Source organism: Panthera pardus, unplaced genomic scaffold (genome assembly GCF_024362965.1).
Source record: "Panthera pardus isolate Hobbes unplaced genomic scaffold, ASM2436296v1 HiC_scaffold_27, whole genome shotgun sequence".
NCBI classification, from domain to species: Eukaryota; Metazoa; Chordata; class Mammalia; order Carnivora; family Felidae; genus Panthera; species Panthera pardus.
Window position 1 is genome coordinate 125,082,903 of NW_026526843.1, and position 12,829 is coordinate 125,095,731.

Here is a 12,829-nt window from a genome sequence, read left to right on the forward strand (position 1 = left end):
ATTAATAATTTATTTTGTAGCCTTCTGATCTGAAGACGAGAATAGAATCTTTAATTGACAGAGACTACATGGAAAGAGATAAAGAAAATCCAAACGAGTACAAGTATATTGCATGAACTTCTGGCCTTACTATTTCTACTTATAGTAGTTGACTCATAGTCCTGTTAATTGATTAAAATATTCCACTGACACATGAATAAAAGCGGTGCATTAAAATACAAATGCAGAATTAAATTTTCATCAGCATTCTCAGTTAAAGTATACAGTTTTCTGAATGACATGTATTTTTAATGTTGCTATTAAACTATACATAATGATCTAAAACTCCCTGGAAAATTTCGTAATGTTTACTGTCTGTCCTTCATTTCAGTATATATTGATTACATGTAGTATGCATTAGTTTAATAAAGAATAAGTTTCATAAAAAGCAACATATATCCAGAAATATTTAAGTGTAAAATCGCACTGTGAATTATACATCTGGATGATTTAAACTCTATTTCAAATTATTAAAGCCATTTATTTGTCCTTATATTGGTTTTTCTGTGTATTTGTCCTTATGTTGGTTTTTCGGTGTGAAATTAATCATATAACAATTTACTATTAACATATGTAAACCATGTTAAAATTTAACCTATAATAGAACAATCATTTTAGACATCTCTAAAACATTTAGTTCAGCTTATAATTATATATTTATATATGTATGTGTGTATATCTATATCTATCTATCTATCTATCTATCTATATATATATATATATAAAATATATAAATTTTTGTCGTGTTTATTTTTGAGAGAGAGAGAGAGAGAGAGAGACAGAAACAGAGCGTGAGTGGGGATGAGCAGAGAGAGAGGGAGACACAGAATCAGAAGCAAGCTTCAGGCTCTGAGCTATCAGCACAACCATGATGAGGGGCTTAAACCCATGAACCCTGAGTTCATGACCTGAGGTGAAGTCTGACACTTAACCACCTGAGCCACTGAGATGCCCCAATGTCAGCTATGTATTTAAACTTGTACTAAATTATATTTGTACTAAATATATATATATATATATTTTTTACATAAATGTACATATATATGTACTAAATATATATATAAACATATATATATAAACATATATATAAACATATATATATATATATATGTAGGTATATGTGTGTGTGTATATATATTTTTACATATATATACATGTGTGTGTATTTGTACTAAAATCTAATATTAAATTTGTCATTTTAATGACATTGTCTTTCATTTACAGTTTTTGGCTTGTAGTCTGTTTTGTCTGACAGTGGTATTAGTGTCCCTGCCAGTTTTTAGTACATGTTTGCATGTACTATGTGTTGTATCCTTTTATTTTAGCTTGTGTGTGTCCTAAGGTGAAACATGAGTTTCTTATGGATAATATATAGTTGGAGACTTTTATTTAGGGAAATTTAAGTAATATACATTTAATTAATTACAGGTGTAAAATTGCTATTGCTATTTTCTTAATTATTTTCTGTCTTGCAGCTTGTTGTCCTTTCGCACCTTTTTTGCCTTCCCTCATGTTTCACGTATATTTTTGTAGTTACGTGATTTCATTCCCTTCTCATTTCTTTTTCATATTCTTTAGAGGTTTCCTTTTTGGTTAACGTTGCAATTATATGAAAAATCTTAAAATTAGTTTATTTTAACTGATACAAGTTTACCTTTCAAACACATGTAAAATATACTCTTTCACATTTCTGACTTACATACTTTTTATTACTTCTGTATTCACTATGTATTTTACATGGATCCATTAGAGTCACCTGGGTGGCTCCATCAGTTAAGCATCCAACTGTTGATTTTGGCTCAAGTCATAACCTCATGGTTCATGATTTTGAGTCCCACATCTGGCGCTATGCTGACAGTATGGAGCCTGCTTGGGATTCTGTCTCTTTCCCTCTCTCTGTCTGCACTTCCCCCACTTACTTTCTCTGTCTCTCTCAAAAATAAATAAAAAAATTATAAATACAGATCCATTAATCTAAATTTTTAATTGCATTATGCTTTTGTTTTTTTAAAGTTCTGTATTACACTAACGTGGTTTACCCTTACATTGTAATATTCCAGAGTTCTGTGTTTTCTGTAAGTTTAACTTAACCTGGAAGAAATTTGAAGAACTACCATCACCATTTTGTAGTTCATGTCAGGCGGTGAATGATGTCAGCTTTTTATCTGGAAATGCATTAACTTCTCCTGAATTTCAGAGAATTATTTTGCCAGATATAAAGTTCTTAGTTGTTAGCATTTTTCTTTCAACACCATAATATATCATCCCACACCCTCTAAACTACATGGTCTCTGTTGAACATTCTATGAATACTTTAACAGTAGTACACCTGTGGGGCGCCTGGGTGACTCAGTTCATTGAGAATCCAAATTCAGCTCAGGTCATGATTTCCTGATTCTTGAATGCGAGCCTCACATTGGGCTCTGTGATGACAGTTTGGAGTCTGGATGTGCTTCAGATTCTGTGTTTCCCTCTCTCTGCCCCTTCCCTGCTCATGCTCTGTCTCTCTTCTCTGTACACATTAAAAAAAAAAAAAAAAGGAGTACACTTGTATATGACAAGTTGCCTTTCTCTTCAGCCTTGGAGATAACGATCTTTCTTTTTTCTTGTGTCTTTTGACAGTTGACTTGTGATAAATATTTGTATAGATAGGTGTTAGGGATTTATCCTGGTTGGAGTTCAGTGAAATTTTTAATTTTACGTTAATTTTTCTAATGTTTGGGGATTTCTTGGCATTTCTTCAAACCTTCCAACACCCACATTCTTCTTTGTGACTTTCATAATACATATTTTGTTCTGCTTGATTGTGTCCCATTAGTCCTTTGGATATACTTCCCTTTTCTTTCTTTTTTTTTTAAGTTTGTTCATTTATTTTGATAGAGGGGGAGTAGAGAGAGCCCAGAGGGGAGAGAAGGTCTCAAGCAGCCTCTGCACTCTCAGCACAGATCCCAGCGCAGGGCTCAGACTCACAAATTGCAAGATCATGATAAGACGCTTAACCGTCTGAGCCACCTAGGTGCCCTCACTTTTCTTCATTCCTTTTTTCTTTTTTGTATCTCTGCCTAAGTTATTAGAAAAGTTTTTACTTTGAGCTTATTTTTGTTTCTCAGTATATGTATGTGTTAGAAATCACCACAGTATGTAGGTGACATTCACCATCACATGTTGAGCACTTTTTATCTTATGGTAAGAACTGTTAATATTTATTCCATTAGCAACTTTCAAATATACAATATGTTATAATTAACTGTAGTCACCATAGTGTGCATTATATCCACAGGACTTATTTATGTTATAACTGGAAGTTTTCACCTTTTCACCACCTCCACCTATTTCGTCCCCCACCCCAAATACTTTATTTGGCAACCACTAATGTCTTCTGTATGAGTTTGTGGGTTTTTTTCTTCCCTTTCTTCATCTTTTTAAGAGTTTAGATATAAAATACAACAAAAATATAAAAAAAAATTGGCATTTTGTTTTCACTTAACATGGTTATGTCTACTGATCCATTCTGTCACAGAAAGCAGGATTTCCTTCCTTTTTTATGGCTCAGTAAAATATAATGTACATTAATATGCACATTTATTTTTATACATGCATGTGTTTATGTTTGTACTTATATCAAATTTCCCTGTCTCTTTCTCTGTCGATGGGTTCTAGGTTGTTTCCATAGTTTGCCTAGTATAAACCATGCTGCAGTGAATATATGGTGCAGATAGAAAATAAAATAAAATATAGCTTTTATTTCCTCAGATACAGAGCCAGAAGGGGAATTGCTGCATGTTGGGGGAGTTAGATTTTTGATTCTGGGAAATTCTATATTGATTCCCAAAGACTGTAGAGTCCACATTCACAATGACCACTCACAGCGTTTACTTTTCTCCACATTCTAACCAACACATGTTACTTTTGACTTTTGGTAGTAGTTTATCTAATAGGCTTGAGGTGTTATCTCCTCGTGGCTTTAATTTGCATTTCCCTCATGATGAGTAACGTTGAACATCTTTTCATGAACCTCTTGGCCATCTATGTGTCTTCTTGGAAAAAATCTCCACTAAGATCCTATGCTCATTTGTTAATAGTTTTTGTTTTCAGTATGGAGCTGCATGCATATGATATGTATAATATATCCTAAAATACATATGTAAATTATATGTATATAATTTGGGGGAGATATTAACCCCTCATCTGATACCTGACTTGCAAATATTTTCTGCCACTCACTAATTTGCCTTTTATAGTTGATGGTTTTGTTTCCTGTTACTTTAGTACCACTTGTTTAGAATTATCTTTTTTTTTTTTTTTTTTTTTTTTTGCCTCTGCTTTGGTTCACATCTAAATATTCATTACCAAGAGTGACATCAAGGTGCGTACTGCCTGTTTTTTTCTAGATGTTATGGTTTCAGGTCTTATGCTCAAGTCCTAATCCATTTTGAATTGATATTTATGTGTGATGTTTAGGCAGTGGTCCAGTTTCATCATTTTGCAAGTGACTGTTTCATTCTTTTAGTACATTTATTGAAGAGATTATTTTGTTCCCATTGCACATTATTGATTCCTTGTTGTAAATCAGTTGATGATAATGTGTGTGGGTATTTTTGCAGACTTTCTATTCTATCATACTTAACTTGATTACTGTAACTTTGTCATATTATTTGAAATCGGAAAGGGTGATGCCTCCAACTTTGTTTTCCTCAGTATTGCTTTGGCAACTCAGAAATGTTTATTTTATATATTTTACAATATTTCTAGCTCAGTGAAAAATGACACTGACATTTTAATAGGAGTTGAGCTGAATTCATAGATTTCTTTGGGTAGTGTAAACAACTTTACAATACTTATTCCTCCAGGCTATGAGATGGTATACCATTCTGCTTGTAGTGGCTTCAGTTTTACTCATTAGTGTCTTACAGTTTTAAGAGTATATAGGTCTTTGACGTCAGATAAGTTTATTTGTAGGTATTTTTCTGGATGCAGTTGTAAATGGGGTTATTTTCTTAATTTTCCTTCCTGATAGTTTGTTTTTAGTGTACAGAAACAAAGAGGTTTCTGCATATTAATTTTTGCAACTTAACTGAATTCATTTTTTGTCTGTTAGTTTTTTTGTGTGACTCTTCAGGGCTTTCTGCACATAGTATCATGTCATCTGAAAGTGGTGATAGTTCACTTCAATCTGGACATGGTTATTTCTTTCTTTTGTATCTTTGCTGTAGCTAGAATTTCCAAGAATAAAGATGGTGAAAGTGGGCATTCTTGTCTTGTTCCTGTTTTTAAGGAAATATTTTCGGTATTTCATCAGTGAATATGATCTTAGCTGTTGGCTTTGGCATTATTATGGCTCTTTTCTTCTGTGCCATTTTTTGAGAGTGTTTATCATGAATCATCACTGAATTTTTTTAAATCATTTTTTTCTGGAACTAGACAACATTATGTAACTTGTATGGTTCATTTTCTTAAGTTGTGTGTCATGTTATGTGATTCACAGATGTTGAACAGTTTTTGTATCACTAAAATAAATCCCACATTATGATCTTTTTCATTGCTGTTGAATTTATTTTGTGAATGTTTTGTTCAGGATATTTGCATCTATATTCATTAGGGATGTTGTCCTTCAGTTTTCTTATCTTGTGGAAACCATGTATAGTTCTGGTTTTAGGGCAATGGTGACCTTATAAAATGTTTTAAAAATACTCTCTTCCTTTGCATTTTTTGGAAAAGTTTGAGAAGCAGTCATGTTAATTCTTTCATTGTTTGGTAGACTTGAGCAGTGATACTGTTTGGTTCTGGATTTTTCTTTTCAGGGAGTTTTTGATTACTCATCGGTGTTCATATTTTATGCTTTATCATGATACTGTTCGTATATTGTATAATTTAGGTATTTATCATTTCTTTTCTGTCCACAAAATTGTTATGTGTAATTGTTCAGAATAGACTTTTATGATTCTTTGTGTGATGTCAGTTATAGTGTCTCCTTTTTCATTTACGATTTATTTTGTGTTTTTTATTTGTTTGATTTTGTGAATCAAACTTAAGATTTGGCTTTAAAATAGCAGAGCTCAGTTTATTATATTGATTCTTTCTGTTGCTAAGAGTGGGATGAGAAAGGAAGGAAGCATTGGTTCTTTTTTGTTAATCTTTTTTTAAACCTTTATTTATTTTGGAGACAGAGGGAGACAGAGTATGAACGGGGGGAGGGTCTGAAAGAGAGGGAGACACAGAATCTGAAACAGGCTCCAGGCTCCAGCCGTGACACAGGGCTGAAACTCACAAACGGTGAGATCATGACCTCAGCCGAAGTTGGACGCTCAACTGACCGAGCCACCCAGGCGCCCCAAGAAGCATTGGTTCTTAATTGCTGCCACAGTCGGGAATTACAGGACACCAAAATGCAAGTAAAGCAGAGCAAAGTTTTATTATAATACACTTCAGGGTAGGAGCACACTAGTCAAAAGAGACTGGCCCAGAGAACTCCAGGGTTTGGGCTTATGTCAATTTTGACGTGGGGGCGGGGTGGTCATAGGTTTGTAACATTTATGACTGACAGGCCTGGGTTATATCATAATTAGCCAGGTAAGCATGTCCTTTAGGGGGCTGTATTTGAAATGCCTGCATGGGTAGGAAACTGCAAATTTTCTCTAATTTAGAAAAAGTGATACAAGAACAAGTCAAATAAGAACAAGTGGACTGCTTTTGTGCACAAGTACAACAAACATAACAAATTTAACTCTTCCTCTGTGGGGATGTTGGATCCAAAGGCCCACTGCCAGATGGGTGGAACGCGTGACTTCTGGGCTGTCCTTGCTTGGTCCTGTTACCAAAACATCTAAGGTCCATCCTTCTGCCACTCATGCCTAGTTTCCTGCCTATTGTATGTGAGTATTTATAGCTTTCATTTCTATTCTGGTCTCTATTTCCGGACTTCTAATAACTTGGGACTTATTTTGTTCTTTTTCTAACTATTTGAGCTTTAGGTTGAGTTAGACTGGTTATTTGAGATTTTTCTTGTGCCTTAATGTAGGCCTTTATCACTTTCCTCTTAGAACTGCTTTTGCTTCATCCCATAATTTGTGGTATTTTGTATTTACACTTCCATTTGCCTGAACAAGTTATTTTTTTCCTTCTTTGACCCACTAGATACTCAGTTGCATAGTGTTCAGTCATCACATTTCAGAATTTTTGAACTTTCTTTTTGTAATTGATTTCTAATTGCATACCACTATTGTCAGGGTATATGCTTGATGTAGTGTCAATATTATTAAATTTGTAAGAATTCTTTAGTGGCCTTACTTCACTTCATCCTGGGAAATGATCTGTTGGACTTGAGAAGAATGCATAATATGTAGAATGCTTTTGGGTATAGTGTTCCGTATATATCTGTTAAGTCCATTTTGTTTAATGTGGTGTTTAATTTTTTATTTTATTTTATATTTTCTTTTTATTGATTTCCTGTCAGAATGGTTTATGTCTTGATGAAAATAAGGCATTACGTCATATGCTATTAGTGTAGTTCTACCAGTCTATATCTGGTTTTGTGTCAAATCTGCATTTGGTGTCAAATCCAAGAAATCATTGCCAACAATAATTTGTCAGAGGCTTTCCCAATTTTCCTCTTATGAATTCCACAGTTGTAAGTGTTACTTCACAATTTAATATACTTGCAGTTTATTTTTATGTTTGATGTATGGCATGGGGCCAAATTTATTATTTTGTAGGCTCACATCCACTTCTCAACACCATGTGTTGAAGAGACTGTCCTTTCACCAATGTGTATTCTTACCTCCTTTGTAGAACCCATTGTTTTGGTGTGTGTCTGGATTCTCAATTGTGTTCTCAACTCTATTCTATTCCATATTGTTTAGATTATTATAGCTTTGTGATATGTTTTTTGTGCTGACATATGAATTTTAGGGTTTTTCTTTTCTTTAAAAACCAGCCCAGTGATGCCAGCCATGGCAGGTTTCTCAAGCCTGTCTGTGGGGAGGGTGTTGGAGTAACACATATTGTAATTAGCATTTCCTGGTGAATTGCTCTTTCAATTATTTAACCGTGTCCTTTGTCTCTCAAAAAAATTATCTGATGTCTTTTTGTCTATATAAACATAGCTGCTTGTGCCCTCTTTGGCTTATTTTTTTTTAATATTTTTTCATCTGTTCACACCCAACCCATGTGTCTCCTTAAGTGAAAGTTCGTGCCTTATTTGGCAAAGATCCCAGACATAAATTCTTCTTGATCATGTTTATGATGTTTTAATATCCTGGGGATTTTTGTGAATAAAGTTGACATATAACACTCTTTAAGGTATATACAATGTGTTTGTTTCACTCCTATATTGCAAAATTATTAACAGTATAGCATTTGCTAAAGCTGCGACTCATCACATAATTCTTTTTTTTTCTTTTTTTTTTTTCTGGTGAAAATGTATCTACACTTAGCAACCTTGACATATAATAATATAATATATAATATAATACAATATAATATAATATATACATTATAATACATATAATATAATATTATTATCATACATTAGTGTCAGCTATAATCACAGTACTCTTCTTGTATCACCCATATCTTAGTCATCATATAAACAGGAATTTTGCAAACATTTACCAACACTCTCAATTCCTCAATTCTTGAGCACCCAATAAGTAGCAAAATGGTTTCTACTCTGTTTCTGTGAGTTCTTAGAAGCTATATATAAGTGATATCATACAGTCTTTAAGTTATTCACTTACCAGCACACACTTATGTTTTATCCACATTTTTGTAAATATCAGATTTCCTTCCTTCTCATGGATGAATAATATTCCCATATATGTACCCAATATCTATATAATTAATACATTATATAATTAATAAACTTTCTAAAAATAAATATTTTAATTAATGAATTGGCAGTGTTTAGGTTGTATCAATTTCTTGACTATTGTGAATAATGCATAATTTTTGATATTGATATCACAATTTTTTCCCATGTTGGAGGGATACAGACAATTCTCAAAGTTTTTGTTTAAATACCAGTTAGGTAACATACACTATAATATTAGTTTCAGGTGTACAATATAGTGATTCAACACTTCCATACACCTGGTGCTCATTATAAGTGCACTCCTTAATCCCCATCACCTATTTACCCACCCCCTACCCACCTCCCCTCTAACCATCAGTGTGTTCTCCATAGTTAAGAGTCACTTTCTTGGTTTGCCTCAATCTTTTTTTTTCCTTTTCCTAATTGGTTTCTTTCTTAAATTACACGAATGAGTGAAATCATGTGGTATTTGTCATTCGCTGACTGACTTATTTCACTTAGAATTGTGTCTAGCTCCACCTGTGTCATTGCAAATGACAACATTTCTTTTTCATGCTCAAGTAGTATTCCATTGTCTCTATATGTGTTTGTGCATCAGTGTGTGGTGTGTGTGTGTGTGTGTGTGTGTGTATGTGTGTGTGTGCGCGCGCATATATCCACTTCAGTCAGTGGATGCTTGGTCTCTTTCTGTAATTTTTCTATAATTTAGCTATGTTGATAATGCTGCTGTAAACATCCAGAATGTATGTGTCCCTTAAATTAGTATTTCTGTATTCTTCAGGTAAATACATAGTAAGTAGGACGTAGTAAATGCGTAGTAAGTTAGTGACATTGCTGAATCATAAGACAGTTCTATTTTTTTAACTTGAGAAATCTTCATACTATTTTCCAGAGTGACTACCCCAGTTGCATTTTCACCAACAGTATAGGAGTGTTCCTCTCTCCCCACATTCTTTCCAAAACCTGTTGTTTCTGTGTTGTTAACTTTAGCCATTCTGACAGGTGTAAGGTTGTATACCATTGTACTTTTGATTTACATTTCCCTGATGATGAGTGATGTTGAGCATCTTTTCATTTGTCTGACCATCTGGATGTCTTTCTGGGAGAAATGTGTGCCCAAACTTATGTCCCTTTTTAAATGGATAATAGGTTTTTAGATGTTGAGTTTTAGAAGTTTTTATACATTTTGGATATAAATCCCTTACTGGATTTGTCATTTACAAGTATTTTCTCCTATTGTGTAGGTTGCCTTTTAGTTTAGTTGATTATTTAATATGCTCTGGAGTTTTTACTTCGATGTAATCCTAAAATTTATTTTTACTTTGTTTCCGTTCCCCCAAGAGACATACTTAGAAAAAAGTTGCTGTAACCTGCATTAAGTGATTATTGCTTGTGTTCTCTGTAGGATTTTTATGTTTTCAGGCTTCACATTTGGGCCTTTTAATCCATTTTGAATTTATTTTGTGTGTGGCATAATAAAGTGGTCCAGTTTCATTCTTCTGATGTTGCTGTCCAGTTTTCCAAACACCATTTGTTGAGGAGACTTTTTCCTATTGTATATTCTTCACTGGTTTGTGTAAGATTAATTGGCAATATAGTTCTAGGTTCATTTCTGGGATTTTTGTCCTCTTCCACTGATCTATGTGTCTATTTTTGTGCCAGCACGATTCTGTCTTGATCAAGATACTTCTAACATAACTTCAAGTCTGGAATTATGATGCTTCCAGCCTGCTTTGGCTATTCAGGGTCTTTTATAGTTCTATACAAATTTTATGTTATATATGTTTTATATATATACAAATTCTATACAAATTTATATTATATATGTTTTTTATATATATATATATTATATATATATTATATATATTAATATATATAATATATATATAAATATATATAATATAAATATATATAATATATATATAATATATTATTATATATATATCATATATATATATATATGATATATATATATATATATAAAACAATGCTTTATTTTACAAAATGCTTTTTCTACATCTATTGACAGGGTCATATGTTTCTTGTCCTTTCTCTTATTAATGGGGTGTATCGCATTGATTGATTTGCAAATATTGAAAGAGCCCTGCTGCCCAGGAATAAATCCCACTTGATCATGATGAATTATTATTTTAATGTATTGTTGAACTTTATTTGCAAGTATCTTGTTGAGCATTTTTGCATCCAGTTTCATCAGGGACATTGGTCTGTAATATCTCTTTTTTAATGAGGCCTTTGGTTTAGGAATCAAGTTCTAGAATGAGTTTGGAAGCTTTCCTTCCACTTCTATTTTTTGGAACGCTTTAAGAAGAATACTTATTATTCTTTAAATGTCTAGTAGAATTCCACTTGGAAGCCATCTGACGCAGGGCTACTCTTTGTTGGGAGATTTTTGATAACTGATTCATTTCTTTGCTGGTTTTATGGGCCTGTTCAAATTTTCCATTTTTTCTGGTTTCAATTTTGGTAGAGTGTGAGTTTCTAGTAATTTCTACATTTCTTCCAGATTGTCCCGTTTGGTAGCATATAATTTTTCATAGTATTCTTTTATAATTTCTTGTGTTTCTGTAGTGTTTTTTGTGATGTGTCTTTCATTTGTGATTTTATCATGTTGGGTCCTCCCTTTTTTCTTTTTGAGAAGTCTGTCAAAGGAGTTATAACTTTTGTTTATTCTTTCAAAAAACCAGCTTTAAATGTCAATGATCTGTTCTGCTGACTCTTTGTGTGTTGTATCTGTATCACTTATTTCTTGTCATAGATTGTGGGTCTAAAGTCCTCTTTTGACCAGCAAAAGAAATGGATGCAGGATGAAAAATGAGAGATGGCTAATGTCCAGGAAAAGACAGTTGCCCCAAATAAGGGTCCTTGCCCATATTTATTAAGATCAAAATGCTTACAAACATGATGGGAGTGCACAGAAAGACAATGAATCTGTGAACATGAACTCATGGGCTTGAGGGCAAAATGGTGTTTGTGGTTTGGGTCAATAAGAAACAAAATCCTGGCACCAGGCAGATGGGCAGATGGATGTTAACGGCAGACAGGAAGCACAATGTCTGTTTATCTTAGCTAGCTTAGGGGGTAAGATAGAGGACACAACCTCAGGGTTAACAAGCCACCTTTTCTTTTGCTAGTCAGCTCCACTCTGGTCAGCTTAACCCACAGTGCAGCAGTCTGTACCCCCATTTACCTGTTTACCTAACTTGGTCCTTCCCTCCTGCGAAATCATCTTTATGCAATAGTATTAATTGGGGGGCCCTTCCACCCTGAAAACCCAATCTTGTTTATTTCATATACCTATGCACTGGGTGCCTTTCCACCTCTCTATTCTTTCTGCCTTTGCACCTCCCTATTCTGGGGTCCTAGCTTTGTTTACCCAAACTCCAGTGTGAGCATCCTATGGCTTTGTACTTCTTTATGCCTTGTTGACCCATTGGTGTAAGTCCAGGGGATTCCTAAGCTTTCCCCCTACAATTTCTGCTCTAACCTTTATTATTTTCCTTTTTCTGCTGGCCTTGGTCCTCATTTACTTTGGGTGTAAGGTTATGTGTTTAGTACCTTTCTTGATCTTGATATAGGACTAAATTGCAAGATACTTCTCTCTTAGGAGTGATGTCGCCAGATCCAAAGAGTTTGGACTGTTGTGTTTTCATTTTCATTTGCTTTCGTGTGTGTGTGTGTGTGTGTGTGTGTGTGTGTGTCTGTCTGTCTGTTTAATTTCTTCTTTAATTTCCTGGTAAACCCATTCATTTTTAGTAGAATGTTCTTTAATCTACATGTTTTTGAGGGATTTCCAAAATTTGCCTGTGTTCTCCTATAGGCTTCTTATGGTTTCAAGCCTCACATATCGGCCTTTTAACCCATTTGAGTTTATTTTTATGTGTGATATAAGAAACTGGTCCAGTCTCATTCTCCTGCATGTTGCTGTGTAGTTTTCCAACACCATTTGGTGAAGAGACTTTT

The 12,829-nt window shown here is 33.8% G+C and overlaps 1 protein-coding gene across 1 annotated transcript in view; it reads left to right on the forward strand.

Annotated features, from left to right (window-relative positions):
• Positions 1-532, forward strand: part of LOC128773880 (cullin-4B-like) — a 137,961-nt gene extending 137,429 nt beyond the window's left edge. Inside the window, exon 21 of the mRNA XM_053891917.1 lies at positions 21-532. Coding sequence (XP_053747892.1) covers positions 21-116 — 96 coding nt within the window. The 3' untranslated portion in view covers positions 117-532. The remainder of the gene's footprint in view (positions 1-20) is intronic.
• The last annotated feature ends 12,297 nt before the right edge of the window (positions 533-12,829 follow it).